General features: G+C 38.5%; 1 protein-coding gene and 1 long non-coding RNA gene across 2 annotated transcripts in view; both read right to left on the bottom strand.

Annotated features, from left to right (window-relative positions):
- LOC146401829 (uncharacterized) overlaps window positions 1–21,618 on the bottom strand; it is a 227,940-nt gene that overhangs the window by 40,919 nt on the left and 165,403 nt on the right. The window lies entirely within an intron of this gene.
- On the bottom strand, window positions 13,731–21,312 carry LOC110261757 (disintegrin and metalloproteinase domain-containing protein 21-like). Its single transcript, XM_084969628.1, has one exon. The coding sequence runs from the start codon at window positions 20,008–20,010 to the stop codon at window positions 18,892–18,894; it is 1,119 nt and encodes a 372-aa protein (XP_084825754.1). The 5' UTR covers window positions 20,011–21,312; the 3' UTR covers window positions 13,731–18,891.

Raw genomic sequence — 21,618 nt, forward strand, 5'->3', positions numbered from 1 at the left:
CTTTAATATTTATTAAATATTCCTTTAATATTTCATTGTTGGTATACAGAAAAGCCACTGATTTCTGAATGTTAATCTTGTATCCTGCTACTTGCTGAATTTTTTGATCAGTTTGAGTAGTTTTTGTGTGGAGGGTTTTCTATATACAGTATCATGTCATCTGCACAGAAGGACAATTTTACCTATTATCTCCCAGTGTGGATACCTTTTATTTCTTTTGTTTGTCTGATCGCTGTGGCTAGGACTTCTGATACTATGGTGAATAACAGTGGTGAGAGTGGGCACCCTTGTCTTGTTCCAGATTTTAGCGGGAAGGCTTTCAGCTTTTCTCCGTTGAGTATTACATTTGCTGTGCATTTGTCATAAGTGCCTTTTATACCTCTATACCCACTTTGGTAAGAGTTTTTATCCCGAATGGATGTTGAAATTTGTCAAATGCTTTTTCTGCATCTACCGAGATGATCATGTGGGTTTTGACTTATCTTTTGTTAATATGGTGTATGACATTGATTGCTTTGCATTCGTTGAACCATCCTTGTGAACCTGGGATGAATCTCACCTGGTCGTGGTGTATGATCATTTTTACATGCTGTTGGATTCGGTTGGCTAAAATTTTGTTGAGGATTTTTGCGTCTGTATTCATCAAAGATGTTGGCCTGTAAGTTTCTTTTTTTGATAGTATCTTTGTCTGGTTTTGGTATTAGGGTGATGGTGGCTTCACAGACAGTCTTTGGGAGTGTTCCTTCTTTTTCAACCTTTTGGAAAAGTTAAAGAAGGATGGGTATAAGTTCTTCTTTGGATGTTTGGTAGAATTCACCTGGGAAGCCATCTGGTTCTGGACTTTGGTTTGTGTTTATTACATATTCAATTTCATTTCCAGTGACCAGTCTGTCCAGTTGATCTATTTCTTCTTGATTCAGTTTTGGCAGGCAGTATGTCTCTAGAAAGTTGTCCATTTCTTCTAGGTTGTGAAATTTGTTGGCATATAATTGTTCATAGTATCCTCTCATGGGTTGTTTTGTTTGTTTGTTTGTTTTGTATTTCTGCAGTATCCATTGAGATTTCTTCTTTTTCATTTCTCATTTTGTTTACTTGGTTTTCTCTCCACGTCTTTGTGAGTCTGGCCAGAGATTTTCAATTTTATTAACTTTTTCAAAGGACCAGCTCTTGGTCCCATCGATTTTTTTTCTGTTGTTTTTTGAATCCCTATTTTATTGATTTCCTCTCTGACCTTTATGATTTTCTTCCTTCTGCTGAGTTTAGGTTTTGTTTGTTCTTCTATTTCTAATTCCTTTCTGGGGTGGGTTCCACTGTCGATTTGAGAGTTTTCTTCTTTTTTGAGGAAGGCCTGTATCACTATGAATTTCCCTCTGCAAACTGGTTTTGTGGTATCCCATAGATTTTGAATGTCTGTGCCTTCATTATCATTTGTCTCCAGGTATTTTTAAATTTCCTTTTTGATTTCCTCACTGACCCATTGGTTTTTTAGTAGCATGTGGTTTAGTCTCCATGTAGTCAGTTTTTTCTCATTTCCTTTCCTATGGTTGATTTCTAGTTTCATGCCATTGTGGTCAGAGAAGATACTTGAAATAATTTCTATATTCTTAAATTTGTTGCAGTGAGTTTTGTGCCCCAGAATGCAGTCAGTCCTTGAGAATGTTCCATGTGCAGTTGAAAAGATTGTACGTTCTGATTTTTTTGGATGTAATGTCCTGAAAATGTCAATTAAGTCCACCTTTTCTATTGTATCATTTAGGATCTCTGTTGCCTTACTGATTTTCTGTCAAGAGGATCTGTCCATTGATGTGAGGGGGGTGTTCAAGTCTCCTACTATTATTGTATTCCCATCAAGTTCTCCTTTTATGTCTATTAGTATTTGTTGTATGTATCTGGGTGCTCCTATATTAGGGGCATATATGCTGTCGAGTGTAATATCCTCTTCTTGAATGGGTCCTTTAACCATTCAATAGTGTCCTTCTTTGTCTTTCTTTATGGCCTTAGTTTTAAAGTCTGTTTTGTCTGATATGAGTATCACAACTCCTGCTTTCCTGTCTTTTCCATTGGCAGGAAATATCTTTTTCCATCCCCTCACTTTCAATTTATATATGTGTCCTCTGCCCTAAGGTAAGTCTCTCATAGACAGTGTATTATAGGCTCTTGATTTTTTATCCAATCTGCCACTCTGCATCTTTTGATTGGAGCATTCAGTCCATTGACATTTAAGATAATTATTGAAAAATACATATTCATTGCATTTTAAACCTTGTTTTCCAGTTGTTCCTATGCTTCTCCTTTGTTCCCTCCTTTTTTTTTTTTTTTCTTGGTTGGATGATTTCCTTTTGTTTTATGCTTGTGCCCATTTTTCTTTTTAGGTTTTCTGAATGTAATGTTTGGTTTGATTTGTGGTTGCCTTGCTTTTCCAGTACCTGTAACCCCTTCCTGTATCAGCTTGCCTTAGCCTCATAGCCATATAGGCTCAAAAACATTCTATTAAAAACTAAGAGTCTAGAATTTCGTACTTTCCTTCCTCACAGTCTATGATTTTGAAGTCCTTTTTTAACATCCTCATGATTGTCCTTTTGCTCTTTCTTTTGTTTATCATCACTTCTGCAATAGGTTTTTTTTCCTTTTAGATCTGTATACTGGTTTATTTAAATGATTGCTTTCCAATTGTGATGTCATCCATCTTATTTTTTTATTTAGAGAAGCCCTTTCAGTGTATCTATTAGAATGGGTTTGGTATTGTTGTACTCTTTTAGTGTTTGTTTGTTGGAGAAATTCTTAATCTCCTCCTATTTTAAATGATATTCTTGCTGGGTAGTGTATTCTAGGCTGCTAATTCTTCCTTTTTAGAGCATTGAATATATGTTGCCCCTATCTTCTGGCCTGTAGTGTTTTTGTAGAGAAATCAGCTGATAGCCTTATGGGGGTTCCCTTATACTTTACACTTTTGTGTTTCTTTTGCTGCCTTTAGAATCCTCTCTTTATCTTTAACTTTTTCCTTTTTTATTATAATAAGTCTTGGTGTGGGCCTGTTTGGGTTCAACTTGTCTGGGGCTCTTGTGCTTCCTATATCTTGATATCTGTTTCCTCTAGATTTAGGAAGTTTTCAGCCATAATATCTTCAAATATATTTTTAATTCCCTTTTCTTTTTCTTCTCCTTCTGAAATTCATGTTACACATAGATTGGCCCACTTTACATTGTCCCATAGATCTCTTATATTGCTTTCATGTTTTTTTCATTTGGTTTTCTGTCTGCTGTCCTGATTGGGTGAGTTCGATTATCCTATCCTCCAAGTCACTAATTCATTCTTCTGCATTATTCAATCTGCTCTTTAGTGCCTTTAACTGTTTGTGTCTCCGCAAATGGATTTTTCTAATTTTTCTTGGCTCCTTATATTTTCTAGTTCCTTTCTAAAATAATCTCCATTACTGTTTATATCTGCTCTTAATTCCTTCATATGCACCCTTAATTCCTCAGTATTTTCACCATCTGTCTTTTGAACTTAGTCTCTATAAAACTGCAGAGATCTGTTTCATTGTTTGCTGCTTCAGGTGATTTCTCCTTTTCTTTTAACTGGGAATGGTTCCCAAGCTTCTTCATTTTTCTTTTCTCTTTCTTTTTCTGTGAGTTTAGGGAAACAAAGTACTGTAGTTTTGGAGGACTATTTCTATCCAAGAGTGCCCCTTTGTATTTTGTAGGGGGTTACTATTTATTTTTGTGTTGGAGGTTTTTTTTTCCTGTATCTTTTTTCAGTGTGAGTTATTATCAATCTACTTGCTGTCTCTTTTTTCAGTGTGTGCTATTATCCCCTTAATAGGGTACTGAGTGTGTTTCCAGGGAGAAAAAGTCAGTGGGCAGAGCTAGTAGTTGGTAGCTGTTTGCTGGACTCTTGACAGTAGCAAGGACCTGCAGGAAGGTGGTACAGGCTAGTGCTAGTTGCAGGGAAGTGGTAATGAGCCTTGGGCAGATTTAGATGGCTGTGGCAGTGGCAGGGTATGTGAGTTCCCAGCAGAGTGAGAACATCAACCAGTGGGGTTTGGTTGCAATGCTCTCCTCTGCGGTGCCCTCTGAGGTGACTGGGGCCACAAGTGGTGCCTGTTTTTGGACCACTAGTGGTGGTGGGCCACTCCCACCTCTGGAGAGAGCTAACTGTGGTGGTTGCCCCTGCCACCTGTAGACCATGCAAGAAGCACCCCATCCCACACAGCCTATGTAGGAAGTGCTGAACAGGCTGCTCCTAGTTGTAGGGTCCTGGGAAGGGACAGTGATCAGGCATGTGTTGACATTGTCTGGAGAGTTTGGCAGTGGCAGCAACAGGGTGGGTGTTTTCCCAAGGGAGTGAGAGCAACAATGTATGGTGCTCGGGTTGCTGTACTCTCTTTTTTGCCAACCTCTGAGGTGACTGGGGCACAGCTGGAGCCTGTTCACAGACTCCTAGTGGTGGCAGGACATGCCCCCCTCTGGTTTCCATGACTGTTGTGGTTTGTCCCTGCTGCCTGTAGATCATGCAAGAGGCACCACATTGGCCTTAGCCTCTGCTGCTCTGAGCCCGCACAAGAGGTGTCTGGCCACCTGTAGCCCGCACAAGAAGCACCCAGTCTCCTGTAGCTCCAGCAAGTGGCCTCTCACCACTCGTAACCTACCCCAGAGTCACTCCACCCTCTGAGAGTCTGTGTGCACAGGGAGATTCCTAGTGGCCTGCCCCTCCTCCTATCACCCTCCCCAATAATGGCACCTTGCTTCTCCTTTGGGCCCAGGCCTCCTCCCAGGTTCCCTCTTCTGTGGCACATAGCTCCCCAGCCCATGGCATACTGATCCTTAAGCCCTCATGCTATCTCAACACAGCCAATCACAGTCCTCCCCTGAACTAACCTCTCGAGCCTGAGTCTCAGCACCCAACTCCCACCTAAGCATCTCAGACTGTGGTGTCCAGAGTGGTGGTACAGATGATCTGTGCAGCTCTCGCTCCATTTGCCCTCCTCAGTCCAGCTTCTTTGCTTTTCTTGGCGACTGGAAGTCCCTCCATCTCGGCTGATCTCCCCAACAGCTGGGTGGTTTCCCAGGGTGTGGGTTCCTTTTCTCTTTCATAACTCCCTCTCATGAATGCTAGTATGGTCCTGATTCCTTTTTTCTCTCTCACTCTTTTCTCCTTTTCTCTTTTGTTCTATCCAGTTATGCCAAGTGTATCTTGTCCTTTTTGGAGGTTAAAGTTCTTCTGCCAGCATTCAGTAGATGTTCTGTGTGAATTATTCTACATGTAGATGTGTTTTTTTGATGTGTTTGTGGGAGAAGATGAGTGCCACTTCTTACTCCTCTGCTATCTTGATCCTTCTCTCAGTACTGTTAACAATAGTCACCATGTTATATAATATATTCCCAGGGTAATACATCTTACAATTGGAAGTTGGTACCTTTTGACCACTTTTACCCATTTTGCCCACCCTCTAACCCCTGCCTCTGGCAACCACCAATACACTCTCTATATCTATAAATTTGAGGGTTTTTTTTTTAAATTCCACATATATGTGAGATTATATACAGTACCTGTATTTCTCTATATGAATTATTTCACTTAATGTAGTGACCTGAAGATTCATCCATGTTGGTGCAAATGGTAAGACTTCTATTTTTTAATGGCTGAAGAATATTCCATAACATATATTTACTTTATCCATTCATCCTTTGATGGACTTTGTTCTTTTCCATCAATATTATGTTGAATATTCTGGGTCCTCCCCTCTCCATATAAACTTTATGTCACTCTGTTGATATCCACAAAACAAACTGTTGGCATTCTAATTGGGGTTGCACTGGAGTCCTGGATCAAATTGGAAAGGGGTGACATTTTGACAATATTTAGTCTTCTTACCCATAAGCAGGGAACATCTCTCCATTTACTTAAATCTGCATTGATTTTTTTAAATCAGAGTTTTGTAGGAAAATTCAAAAATCCCTTGAGAAGAATCAATGAAGATGGAGGAATATGAGGACATGAAACTCATCTCTCCCATGAACACATCCAAACATATATCTGCATGTGGGGAAGTTCTCAATGAAAAATAATTGGAAACTGACAGAAAGAATCCTGTACAACAAAAACTATAAGAAAAAGCACACGTATTCTGGTAGGAAGGGAAAAACAGCAATCAGGTTTGGACCTGTGCCTCTAGAAGAGAACTGAAAGAAAAAAGGGAGGATACACTAGTGGAGACTCCCTCTACGGAGGGAATGGTGAGAGTCAGAGATTGAGGATCCCAGTCCTGGGGAACTACACAGTGGTGATGAGCCCCCTTAATTGGATGGAGGACTTTCAGGAGTATCAGGAGAGCTGTGGGAAGCCTGGACTCTGCTTTTGAGGATCAAGTGCTGGTTTGCCTCTGAAGCAGGGCAGAGAGGGCATATAGAGGTTTTCTACAACCACCTCAGTACATGCCCTAGCCTGAGTCAAGGAAATACTCCAGCTGTCCACATCACAGCATGGCACTGGATCTCAGGATACCATGATTGGAAAGAAAACTTAACTATGGGATGTAGATGTGACCTTGTCCTGGGGTGAAATCTGGGTGGGGCAACTGCAGCCACTGTTGGTGCATAGGTAAGCAAACATCAGAAGAAACCCAGAACTCTGATAGTAGCTGCCCCACCACAGCTCACACCCAATGTACGCCAGGAGTCCATGAAGGCCCTTGCAGTGCAGCTCCACAATAGTGAAGGAGTGGTGGAGGCTGGGGAAGTAACTGGCTGTGAGGTTAAAAGGGAATCTGCACCCAAGATTGCATTTGAGCAGGATGAGGGAAACAATTATGGGTATCTATATAGGCAGCAAATCAGAGACAGCTTGGATTTTGTCTGTGGCCAACAAAACAGAGAGCCCACATGGGAACCCCTTGCTTTAGCAATCCCCCTTTCTGAGGCAATAGTCTCTGTCCTGGGCAAAGGTAAAGCACTTGCTTAAAGGAGTAGAGCTAGTTTGGGCCTGACCCTTATGGCTCTTGTTCTATCAACTTGAGATCAAACCTCACTCTGAATAGGGCAGAGATGGCTACACAGCCGAGGGGAAATCCTGCCTCACATCTGGGTCCATCTCTAGTCTCTCCTTCTCCAGCCCTCCCACTACTAAGGTGAGAGCTGTCAGCACACCCTGAGGAAAGACATGATTTTAGTGTATGTTAAATCCAGCTTTCCCACCAAAGGCATTGGGCACATGCTACCTGTATAGGGATGCTGCCACTTAAGAAAACCCCTTCTGCAATATGTAACTGTTTCACATAAATTCATAGAAGCAAAGAAAGTAAGCAAAGTGAAATGGCAGAGTGACTACTCTCAATTAAAAGAGCAGGAGAAAACCCCTGAAAAAGTAAAGGATGAAGCAGAAATAAACACTTTACAAGATAAAGAATTCAAAACATTGGTAATAAAAATGTTAACTGAATTAGGGAAAAGAATTGATGTAAATAGTGAACATTTTAACAAGGAACTATAAAATATGACCAATCAAAAATGCATGATTCATTAGCTGAAATAAATACCACACTAAAAGGATCAAATAGTAGACTAAGGTTATAGAAGAATACATAAGTAATCCTGAAAATCGAAAAATGAAAATCACTCAGTCAGAACGACAAATAGAAAAACAAATTTTAAAAAATGAATGCAATTTAAGAGATCTCTGGGATAACATTAAGCATACCAACATATGCATTATAGGGGGTCCCAGAAAGAGGAGAGAGTGAAAGGAGAATTGAACATGTATTTAAGGAAATTATGTCTGAAAACTTCCAAAATCTGAAGATGAAACAAACATCCAGTTACAGGAAACAAAAATGATCCTAAACAAGATGAACCCAATGAGACTCTCAAAAAGACATGTTATAATTAAAATCAAAAATTTTAAGATTAAAGAGAGAATTCTATAGATACAAAGAAAAAAGTCTTAGGGCAATCCCCATAAAGCTATCAGCTGACTTACTTGCAGAAACTCTGCAGGTCATAATGGAGGGGCATGATATATTCAAAGTTCTGAAAGGGAAACATCTGCAACCTAGGATACTCCATTCAGCAAGACTGTCATTTAGAATATAAGGAAAGATAAAATAACTTCCAAGATAAGTAAAAACTAACAGATTTCATCAATAATAAACCTACCCTAAAAGAAATGTTAAAGGGTCTTTTCTAAATGGAACAAAGTAAAAATCTATAGGAATTGGTAAATCCCACTAGAAAAGGGAAATAAACAGTAAGTACTGAGGATCACCACTTAATTAAGCTAGTATGTAGATTAAAAGACAGAATCCTAAAATCAACTATCCTAACTGTAGTAAACAGTAAGGGGATAAACATAAATGTAAAATATGGCATTAAAAATACAAAGTGTGGGAAATTCTCCTGTGGTGCTGGTGTTTAAGGATATGGTGTTTTCACTGCAGCAGCTTGGGTTGCTTCTGTGGTGTGGGTTCCATCCCTGGCCTGGGAACTTCCACATACCATGGGTGGCCAAAAAAAAACCCCACAAAGTGTGGAAAAGGGGAGCTAAAAATGTAGATCTTTAAGAATATGTTTGAACTTAATGGACTACTTGTAGAAAATAATAGGTCTATATAAAGCTATAGGTCAATAAATACTAATCCTATGGTAGAAGTACATAGAAGATAAATAAAAAGATGACAATAGATACAGAAAAACAAAGAAAGAAACATAATCATACTACTAAAAATCATCAAACTTCAAGGGAAGAACATAAGGGAGGAATTAAAAAACAGGGAAGAACTATGAAAACAACCAGAAAACAAGTTTAAACATGGTAATAAGTACATACCTATCCATAATTACTTTAAATGTCAATGGACTATAGTTTTGCTCAAATACATGCCCAGGAGTGGGATTGCTGCATCATATGGTTTCAAAAACATACATGCACTCCTATGTTCATTGCAGCATTATTCACAATAACCAAAACATGGAAAAAAAACTAAATGTCCACCAACAGATGAATAGATTAAGAAGATGTGGTACATATATACAATGGAATACTACTTAGTCATAAAAAAGAATGAAGTAATGGCATTGCAGCAACATGGATGCAACTAGAGATTCTCATATTAAGTAAGTCATTAAGAGAAAGACAAATACAAAATGGTATCACCTATATGTGGAATCTAAAATATGGCACAAATAAACCTATCTACAAAACAGAAGCAGACTCACAGAGACAGAGATCAGACTTCTGGTTGCCAAGGGGGGGGGTGTGGGATGGATGGAGAGTTTGGGGTTGGTAGATGCAAACTATTACATTTGGGATGGATAAGCAATGAAGTCTTACTGCAGCACAGGGAACTATATCCAAAATCTTGGGATAGAACATCATGGAAGAAAGTATGAGAAAAAGAATGTATGTATATATATGTATGACTGGGTCACTATGCTGTACAGCAGAAATTGGCACAACACTGTAAATCAACTATACTTTAATAAAAAAATAAGTACAAAAACAGACACACGCATCCTAATGTTCATTGCAGTACTATTTACTATAACCAAGACATGGAAGCAATGTAAATATCCATCAACAGAGAAATGGATAAAGAAGATGTGATACATATATACAACAGAATATCACTCAGCCATTAAAAAGAATAAAATAGGTGTTCTTGTCATGGCTCAGTGGTAACAAACTTGACTAGGATCCATGAGGACATGGGTTCAATCCCTGGCCTCAATCAGTGGGTTAAGGATCCAGTACTGCTGTGAGCTCTGGTGTAGGTCACAGATGTGGTTTCGATCCTGTATTGCTGTGGCTGTGGCATAGGTCAGCAGCTACAGCTCTGATTCGACCCCTAGCCTGGGAATTCCATATGCCACAAGTGTGGCCCTAAAAAGACAAAAAAAAAAAAAAAAAAAAAAAAAGAATGAAATAATGCCATTTGCAGCAACATGGATGGATCTAGAGATTATTATACTAATTGAAGTAAGCTAGACAGAAAGACAAATATCATATAACATCACTATATGTGGAATCTAAAATACAACAAAAATGAACGTATCTACAAATTAGGAACAGATTCAGACACAGAAAACAGACTTGTGGTTGCCAAGGATGGGAGGGATGAAGTGGCAGTTTGGGACTAGGAGATACAAACTATTACATATAGAATGGAAAAACAATAAGGTCCTCCTATGTAGCACAGGGAGCTCTATTCAATATCCTGTGATTAAACCATAAAAAGTATATGAGTATGTGTGTATAACTGAATCATTTGCTACACAGCAGAAATTAACAAACATTGTAAATCAGCTACATTTCAATAAAATTAATTTTTAAGAAACTTAAAAAATAACTACCATAAATGTCAACAGACTAAATGATCCAATCAAAAGACATAAGGTTGCTTTTTGGACAAAATAATAAGACCCATTTACATGCTACTTATAAGACGCTCACTTTAGAACCAGAGGCACACACATTGAAAGTGAGGAGATGAAAAAAGATATTTCATGCAAATGGAATGACAAGAAAGCCAGGGTAGTAATACTTGTATAAAACAAAATAGACTTAAAAAAAAAAAAAAGACAAAGCCAGGCATTACATAAGGATAAAGGGAAAAATACAAAAGAAGATATTACACTCATTAACAAATATGCACCTAATTCAGGAGCTCTAAGTATATAAAGCATATACTAATGACATAAATGGAGAAATTTACAATAACACAACAGTAGTAGGGGATTTTAACACCCAATTTACATCAATGGACAGATCCTCCATACTAAAAAATCAATAAAGCTACACAGGACTTAAATGACATGATAGACCACTTGGACTTAATAGATACCTATGGGACATTCCATCCAAAACAGCAGACTACACATTCTTTTCAAGGGTGCACGGAACATTCTCCAGGATAGGTCACATGCTAGGCCACAAAATAAGCATCAACAGATTTAAGAGTTTAGAAATTATATCAAACATTTTTTTAAAACCAACTCTTTGAAAATATGTCAGTTACAGAAGAAAAATGGAAAAGAACTAACACACAGTGACTAAACAATATGCTACTTAAAATCCATCAGGTCAATGAGGAAATCAAAGGGGATATCAGAAAATACCTTGGGTGATGAAAATGGAAACACAACACACCAAAAACTATAGCATTCGACAAAAGCATATATAAGAGGGAGGTTAACTGTGATACAGCCCTTTTGTAAGAAATAAGAAAAACTTCAAATAAACAACCCAACCTAAGAATTATGGGAATTAGAAAAAGAAGAATAAAAGCCCAAAGTCAGTAGAAGGAAGGGAATAATAAAGATAAGAAAGGAAATTTTAAAAATAGAGATAGGAATTCACATCGTGGCTCAGTGGAAAAATCTGACTAGCATCCATGAGGATGCAGGTTCGATCCCTGGCCTCACTCAGTGGGTGAGGATCTGGTGTTGCTGTGAGCTGTGGTGTAGGTCACAGACATGGCTTGGACCTGGTGTTGCTGTGGTTGTGGTGTCGGCCAGCAGCTACAGCTCTGATTTGACCCCTAACCTGGGAACTTCCATATGCTGTGGGTGCAGCCCTATCAAATTACCCATGGCATTTTTCACAGAAATCAAACAAATAATCCAAAAGTTTATATGGAACCATAAAAGACCCAGAATTGCTAAGGCCAACATGAGGGAGAAAAAAATAAAGTAGGAGGCAAAACTTTCTCAGACTTCAGATAATACTACAAAGATATAGTAATCAAAACAGTGTGCTATTGATAGAAAAACAGACATACAGATCAATACAACAGAACAGAGATCCCAGAAATAAACCCAGTCAATTAACCTTCAACAAAAGAGGCAAGAATATAAGATGGGAGAAAGAGAGTCTCTTCAGCAAGTGGTGCTGGGAAAGTTGGACAGCTGCATGTAAATCAATGAAGTTAGTGCACATCCTCACACCTCACACAAAAATAAACTAAAAGTGGCTTAAAGACTTATAAATATAAGACAAGATACCATAAAAACTCCTAGAAGAGAGCATAGGTAAAACATTTCCTGACATAAATTGTACCAATGTTTTCTTAGGCCAGTCTCCCCAGGCAGTAGTCATAAAAGCAAAAATAGGAGTTCCCATTGTGGCTCAGTGGGTTAAGGACCCAACGTCGTCTCTGTGTGGATGTAGGTTTGATCCCTGGCCTCACTCAGTGGGTTAAGGATTGAATGTTGCTGCAAGTAGATGCAGCTTGACTCTGGTGTTGCTGTGGCTGTGGCATAGCATGCAGCTGCAGCTCTGATTCAACTCTTAGCATGGGAACTTCCATATGCCACAAGTGCAGCTGTAAAAAGTAAAAAGAAGCAAAAATAAATAAACTGGGTTTAATCAAACTTGCACAGCAAAGGAAACCATAAAAGAAAGAAAAGACAACCTATAAGGGAGTTCCTTGGTGGGCCAGTGGGTTAAGGATCCAGCCTTGTCGCTGCTGTTGACCATATTCAATCCCTGGCCTAGGAACTTCTGCATGCCAAAAGAATGACCAAAAAAAAAAAAATCTATAAAATGGGATAAAATATTTGCAGAAAATGCTACCAACAAAGGCTTAATCTCCAAAATATAAAACAGCAGGTAAGACTCAACATAAAAAACCAAACAAACCAATCGAAAAATTGGCAGAAGACCCAAATTCACATTTCCCTTAAGAATACAGACAAATGGCTAATAGGCACATGAGAGGATACTCTACATGACCAACTATAGAGAAATGCAAATCCGAATTACAATGAGGGGAGTTCCCATTGTGGCTCAGCGGGTTAAGTATCCAACATAGTGTCCATGAGGATGGGGGTTTGATCCATGGCCTTGTTCAGTGGATTAAGGAACTGGCATTGCCACAAGCTGCTGCATAGGTCACAGGTGTGGCATGGATCTGGTGTTGCTGTGTCTCTGGTGAAGGCTGGCAGCCACAGCTCTGATTTGACCCCTAGCCCAGGAACATCCACATGCCACATGTGCAGCCTTTAAAAAAAAATGAAAGAAAAAATACCTACAATGAGGTACCACCTCATGTCAGCCAGATTGGCAAATCATTAAGAAGTCTACAAGTAAGAAATGGTGGAAAGGGTGTGGAGAAAAGGGAACCCTTTTATATTGTTGGTGGGATGTAAGTTAGTGCAACAACTATTGAAAATGGTATGGAGGTGCCTCAGAAATATAGAGAACTACCATACGATCCAGCAATCCCACTCCTGGGCATATACCTGGACAAGACTATAATTCAAAGGAATACATGAATCCCAGTGTTCACTGCAGTACTGTTCACAATAGCCAATATTTGGAAACAACCTAAATGTCCATTGAAAGAGGAAAGGATAAAGATGTGAAATATATACATATAATGGAATACTACTCAGGCATAAAAAGAATGAAATAATGACATTAGCAGCAACACTGATGCAACTAGAGATTATCAGACTAAGTGAAGTAGGTCGGAAAGAGAAAGGCAAATACCATATGATTTCGCTTATATATGGAATCCAAAGTATGGCACAAACGAACCTATCTACAAAATAGAAATAAACCCACAGACAAGAACAGACTTATGGTTGCCAAGGGGCGGGGTGGAGGTGGGAGAGAAGGGTGGACTGGGAGTTTAGTGGTAGTAGATGCAAACTATTACATCTAGAGGCTCTACTGTATAGCACAGGGATCTATATCCAATCTCCTGGGATAAACCATAATGGAAAGGAAAATTTTTTTTTTTTTGGTCTTTTTGCTATTTCTTTGGGCCACTCCCGCGGCATATGGAGGTTCCCAGGCTAGGGATCGAATCGGAGCTGTAGCCACCGGCCTACGCCAGAGCCACAGCAACGCGGGATCCGAGCCACGTCTGCAACCTACACCACAGCTCATGGCAACGCCAGATTGTTAACCCACTGAGCAAGGGCAGGGACCGAACCCGCAACCTCATGGTTCCTAGTCGGATTCATTAACCACTGCACCACGACGGGAACTCCGGAAAGGAAAATTTTTAAAAAGAATGTGTATATGTGTATCAGCACAACACTGTAAATCAACTACACTTTAATAAAAATAAAATAAAACATACTTAGATACTACTTTACAACCATTAGGATGGCTATTACATTAAACAAACAAACAAACTCCCCAGATAATAGCAAGTCTGGGCAAGAATATAGAAAAATTTGAACCTTTCTGCATTGCTGGTGGGAATGTAAAATGGTATAGCCACAAAGGGAAACAGTTTGGCAGTTCCTCAAATAGGTAATCATAGAATTACCATACGATCTACCACTTCCACTTCTGGGTATATGCTCAAAAGAATTGAAAGCAAAGACTCAAATAGATACTTATACATCAAGGTTCATAGTAAAGTTATTTGCAGTAGCCAAAATGTGGAAACAACCCACGTATCCATCAATAGACACACAGATAAACAAAATGTGGTACATTCATACAATAAAATATTATTCAGCCATAAAAGGAAATGACATTTTCATACATGCTACAACATGGGTAAACCTTGAAAACATTATACTAAGTGAAATAAACCAGACAAAAAAGGAAAATATTGTATGATTCCACTTACATAAAACACTAGAATAGGTAAATTTGTAGAGGTTACCAGGGACTGAGGGAAACAGAAAAATGAAGAGTTATTGTCTAATGGGTACAGGACTTCTCTTTGGGATGACAAAAATATTTTGGAAATGGTCAGTGGTGATGGTTGTACAAAATTGTGAGTGAACTTAACACCACTGAATTTTATAATAATGGATGTGTGTATATTTATAACTGAATCACTTCGTTGTACAGCAGAAATTATCATAACACTGTAAATCAACTATATTTCAATAAAACTTAAAAAATAAAAAGGTAAATTTAATGTTATGTATGTTTTACTATAGTGAAATTATTTTTAGTCTTGTTTTAAAATGTTATCCAAATTGGAAGGGAAGTAGTACAACTGTCATTATTTACAGATGAAATGATACTATAGAGAAAGCCCTACAGTCTCCACCAAAAATGATTAGAATAAATTAATTAAGTAAAGTTTCAGCATAGAAGATTAATATACAGAAATCTATTGTTTTCCTATACACTAATAATGAACTATCAGAAAGGGAAAGCAAGAAAATAATCCTGTTTAAAATAGCCTCATACAGAATTAAATGCCTCAGAATAAACTTATCCAAAGAGATAAAAAAAAACCTATACTCTGAAAACTAAAACGTTGATGAAGAAAATTAAAAATTACACAAAGAAATGGAAATATGTCTCATGCTCTTGGATTGGAATCATTTATATTGTTAATATAGTCATACTACCCAAAGTAGTCTACAGATTTTAGGCAATCCATATCAAAATACCTTTGACATTTTTCACAGAATTACAGCAAATAATCCTAAAAGTCATAGAGAACCACAAAAAACTCTGAATAACCAAAGCATCTTGAGAAAAAAAAAAAAGCTGGAGGTATCACATTCCTGATTTCAGACTATCCTACAAAGCTATAGCAATCAATACTGCAAGTACTCACACAAAAACAGACACATAGTTTAATGGAACAGAATACAGACTCCAGAAATAAATCCATGCATCTATAGTCAGTTTTTTAATGACAAAGGAGGCAAGAGTAAAGAGTGGATAAAAGATAGACTCCTCACTAAGTGGTGCTGAGAAAACTGGACAGCTACATGTAAAAGAATGAGATTAGAACATTTCCTCATATAAAAAACAAAAAAAATAAACTCAAAATAGATGAAATACCTATATGCAGGGCCTTAAACCATAAAACTCCTAGAACAGAACATTGACAGAATACTTTTTGATACAAAGAGTAGTAATATATTTTTGGATTCATCTTCCAAGGCAAAAAAAAAAAAAAAAAAAAAAAGCAAAAAGAAACAAATGGGACCTAATTAAACTAGAGTTTTTGCACAGCAAAGCAAACCATCAACAAAACAAAAAGACAACCCACTGAACAGGATAAAATATTTGCAAATGATATGATTGATAAGAGGTTAATCTCCAAAATATATAAACAGCTCACATAACTCAATATCATAAAAAACTACTCAATCAAAAATGGGCAGAAGACCTGAATAGATGTTTTTCCAAAGAAGACATACAGATGGTCAACAGGCACATGAAAAGTTGCTCAACATCTCTAATCATCAGAGAAATACAAATCAAAACAAGATATTGAGGGGAGCTGAGAAGATACAAGAAGCTGAGGAAGGGAGCTTGCCTGAACAGTACAATTCCGAGGGCAGTCTCCTAATCAGAAAAAGAAGCCTGCCTGAATGGTGCAGTTCTGAGGACAAGCTCCTAATCAGGAAAAGGGGCCTGTATGAACGGTACAATTCCGAGGGCAGGTTCCTAAACAAGGGGATGCCTGCCTGTACGGCACAATTCCGAGGACAGGCCCCAGAAGACAATATAAGGTTCGCCTGCTAACATACGTGGAAAACTAAATTTCCCAGGAAATAATTTCCATTTTGTGTTGCTGAGTGGGGAGTGTTCCATGGATAACTTAGTCTTTTCTGTTATTCACTTGCTGATATTCAGTTTTCCTCAGTCTTTCCTGATTATTTACTTATTATTCTTATTTCCCATTCTTATTTTCCTGTGGTGATTTGTGATTTAACAAAATTACAACAATAATATAGTAAGAATTTCATCCTGAAGGACTTTCCCCTATTTAAATCCAACTTAGTTAAAACATAGTGTTTATCTATTAATTAGTTATACAGTAAACTTTAGAGTTAGAGTGATCTCCTTAGTCAATCATATCTGAAAATCAGCTTTGTTCCACCAACTGAATTTTAATTGGCACAATTCTTAGCCTTTTGTTCTTCCATTTTTGCCTTCTCATTATAGATGTTAGGCAACATATTTTTTGTTTACTCATATTTTGCAACCTGAGATACCATGATTTGTTACTACCTCAAAAGTCCCTTCATATAAATCCCTTTAGCTGCCTCTCTAACCTTGGAAATCTCTATAGCAATTGTGGTCCTATAGCTTCCGGCTGTTAAGCATAGCCTCCTGGCTTCTATAACATCAAGGGACCAAGTTAACAAACACTACTCTGCGATAAGCTGTACTATCAACAAACTATCCTATAGAAGAGATAAAACTGAACTCCTTTTAGATGCTGCTGCTCCTTGTATCACTGCATTCTTGATGGGTTCGAGCTTGACATAATACACGTGATGTGGTATGCCCACTAATCTCAGCCTTGTTCTTCCAATTTAGCATTTCCACTTTGTCTAGGATGATCTATTACTTTCTCCCTTTATTTAATAACTTCTGTAGAAGTGAATGTGCCTCATCTGGGGTGGGATCTTTGCTAAGGTGGCAAGTCCCACATCTCAAGAAAGCACCCCAAATCAATTAATTCATGCTTACCTCAATTTATATCCAGCACTCTTTTATATAATAACAGCCTCATCATCCAATCTCAGGTATACTGTCCTGTCTTTAGCCACTACACGCTACCTAATTCTTGCAGCAACATGAGTATGTAATCTCATCCCTCCCTTATCAGGGCTTGTATATCTTTTACCAGATTGTGCTAGATCTGGCACAAGAGCACAGATATAAAGTATGGCAGCCAGGAAGAGAAATGGGGAGAGTCTTTAAGGGTTCCTATCAATCTACACAGCCAATACCTTTAGGGGCATCCACTTAGATGTCACCATCTCCTGTAAAATGATCCTGAGCTTTCCCATCTGAGCCATGACAATGTAACAGACTTGCTCTGCATGAGCATGTAGAAGTTTAGAGCTCTTGGATTCTATCTCTACCTATGATTGCTCCTCAGCCACAATTTCTCCTGCCCCCTAGGAGATAAGGGCCACCTGGGCTGAATGGTTTCCTAGGGAGTTGATTTCTTTAGCAATTCTAAGATGTACTGCCTCACCTTCACCAAAAATCTCCCTGAACTGTTCATCATGGTTATTACATCACTTTTTTTTTTCTTTTTGCTGTTTAGGGCCATACCTGCAGCATATGGAGATTCCCAGGATAGGGGTCTAATCAGAACTGCAGCTGCCAACTTACACCACAGCCATAGCAGTGCCAGATCTGAGCCACGTCTGCAACCTACACCACAGCTCATGGCTACGCTGGATCCTTAACCTACTGATCAAGGCCAGGGATGGATCCACAACCTCACGGTTCCTAGTTTCTGCTGTGGCACAATGGGAACTCCTTATATCACTTTTGATAGCAGTAGGCACTGTCACCACAGGGAATCCTGTCCTGCACATAAACATCTTCTGGACATTGATGGGATGTCCCATTGCACCACTCTGCAAGGTCGCGTTCATTGACCTGATGTCTACAGAGTTCCCCTGATGGCACGAGCTAACTTGCAATCTTTGCCTGTTCTAGCTTTTCATTGAGAAAACATTGCCATGATTCCAACGGCCAGTCCCAGTCAAAATCACCTAAGAACACAACTCCTGATAAATGGAATCCACTCTGCGGACCACACAAATACATCCTCTGCACCTCTGAGATGTTACTTTGGGAATAAAAGGAGAGAGGCAAGACTCACCGCCGCTCCCCGCCCCCCTGCCCGGGGTCCTGAGATGTCTGTCTCCTGTCTTTCCCATGAGTCATATCTGTGCTCAAGAAACACAAAGAGGGCTAACTCAGGGGGAAAACGGAGCTTTATTTGCAGCTTACGACAATGAACCGTAGATAGGAAAGTGTTAGGGATTACCTTTGCTTGATGGCAAAGTTTCTGATACTGACAGAAGGGAAGGTCTCTCTGCATTTTTCTGTCAACTGTCAGAAATGGGCTCAGTGTCAGGTATGTAGTAAAACTTCTACTGCCAATAGACTAAAACTTAATCGTGTAGAGGATATTAAGTTACAGGCATGTTCTTAATCTGAAGAATGAGCCGTAGTCTTCTTGGGCCCGAAACGTTTTCGAAGGTGCATAAATATAGCAGCCAAAGGTAAAAGCAAAAGAGACAAACTAAGAGTCACAACTAGTGGCAAGAAAACTCTTCTGGCGGATGCCGGGCCACTGTCAACACTACCTCCATTGCCTCTGTGTAGGCAGTAGGGTGGGGACCACCCATAGCTGCAGTGGCAGTGATGCTTATTATTGCAGATCCCATTCATGTGGCAGGTGTCAGGCAGGCAGACTTGTGACAGGAGAGACAGACTGACGCACCTCTTGTGTATGCAGAGCTTTCCTGGACCACACACTGTGCCATCTTTCACTTCACCGGCATCAGGTGTATTCATCCCTAAGTGATAGTCGATACTCCAGCAGGTGACATCATTGATGCGGGTGTACTGCAAAGTTGAGTGATCCCTCAGGTGGGGAATATCTCCCACATTCTCACACTGAACTCTCCCACAAAAGCTGTCTGAAATAGGACATTTTAGGTATGTCGTGCCATTGATGCCACAGTGGCCAAAACGATTTCCCTGGGAGTTGATTTCTTTGTAGCAACGCTGGGATGCACTCTTTGCACCTTCACCAAATATCTCCCTGCACTGTTCATCATGGTCATTACAGCTCTTTTGATAGCAGTAGGCACGCTCACTACAGGGAATCCCATCCTGCACATATACATCTTCTGGGCACTGATGGGATGTGCCATTGCACCACTCCGGAAGGTCACATTCATTGACCTGACGTCTGCAGAGTTCCCCTGATGGCATGAACTTGCAGTCTTTGCAACAAAGCCCAAAAGCACAAGCAGCCCCAGGCCTCAGCGTGCAGTTCAGCAGACAACAGGGATCTTGTTTACACTGCTTTACAGATCCACAGTCACACTTCTCTTCTCCTTCAACCACACCATTCCCACAGTGCTCCAGCATAAAGACTGTCCCTGGAATTGGAGGATTGTGCAGACACGATCCCTGGTTGAAAGCGGTCTTTGTAAAATCTGCATAACTACAATCGGTGAATCTCTCTGCTGGCACTCTGATAGCATTCATGATGCAAGCACTTTGCCCACACAAACAGGATTCTTCATCATGCTTCATTCCCAAAGTATGACCCAACTCATGAGCTACAGTGAGGGCAAAAACAGACCAGGGATCTCCTCTGAAATTATTAACTCCGCAATTGAGAGGAGGACGACATATTCCTGCAACATAGGCTATACCAAGTACACTTATAAGTGAACTTTTAATGAAAACATGTGCAGCATCATACTGTAGCTGGGAAAGACCGATTTGTTTCCACTGAGAGAATTCTTCTATCTTTATTAGTAATTTGTTTCCTCTTGTGTTTTTTAAAATTTGTTTTTAGTGTGGGTAAATGTTTATAAATTGTATTTATATTTTCAAATAACTAGCATTTGGTTTCAGCGATTTTCATCTATTTCCAGCTTTCAATTTCATTATTTTCTGCTTTAACTTTTATTATTTCTTCTCTTCAGCTTAATTTCGATTAAATAGTAGATTAATTCAGATCTTCTTTCTAATGTATGTAATCAGTGTTATAAATTTTCCTTAACATTGCTTTTACTGCATCACTTTCATTTTCACAAGCTGTAGGGTTTACAATCTTTGGAATTTATGTTCCATAATGTTTTCTATTTGATAAATATTCCATGTGAGTTTTAGAAGAATGTGTGTGTCCTTCTCTTTTTTTATTCTGAAATTTTATTTTTACTTTTTACAGAATAAAATACATACATTCAAACACAATTACATTCACACAGATTATTATATCATGGATCTTAAGAAACAGATTAAGTGACTCCCTCTGCTGAAGTGGAATGGAAAATATGCTGAGACAAATAGGAAATTTATTCTATACTTTATCCCATTTTGTATGGCTTTCATCTTTACTATTTAGTATTATCTATTACATTTCAATTTTTCTTTAAAAATTATTATATTAAAATTGTTACATTATGCAACTAAAATTTATGAAGAAGAAAGCCTTATATACCATTAAACATTTTATATAGCATAATAAAAATAATAACTGGTAAGAATAACAAAAATAATATACCCTATGAAAATAAGTAAAATACAAAATGCATAAATTGGTTAAAAAACAGTGTAACTATATAAATATGTCCTCACAATTTGTTATATCTTATTGATTCTTAATATAAGCATTACAACATTCTAGGCGATGTGATAAACAAGACATTATAGACCTTACATTGTATCACAGAGAGAAATGGTTATTAATAACACAATTGTAGAACTATATTATTTAATTGTACAGTTGCATTATTTAATTATAATTATCATAAATTCTCTGATGGAGAGGAAATCAGAATCAGATCTAAGAAGAATTCATCATTCCAAGAATGATGTCAAATGACCCCCTTCGTGTTGGATTATGCACTTATTTACGATGAGATACATTTCTTCTCCAGAGATTCCTTGTTTGTGCATCAATTGTAGATTTTTGGTTTGCAGTTATGAAGTTTTGATATGAGTCTATATGTATATGAGATTGTTTTAAGTTGTTGGTCTCTTAATTGCAAGTTCATCTCCAGTGTCCTGCATTTGTACCCACCTCTTCTCATGATTTCTGACTTTGGTGGTATAATTGTGCCTGGATGATTTTGTATCTTTACTGTATATATACCTTTACGGGTGAGCATTGTCATTTGTGGAATTTTTGAT

This window comes from Sus scrofa, chromosome 7 (assembly GCF_054392235.1).
Source record: "Sus scrofa isolate SSC_HxYL_T2T_F1_AM1 chromosome 7, Sscrofa_HxYL_maternal_Yorkshire_Landrace_v2.0, whole genome shotgun sequence".
Classification (NCBI taxonomy): domain Eukaryota; kingdom Metazoa; phylum Chordata; class Mammalia; order Artiodactyla; family Suidae; genus Sus; species Sus scrofa.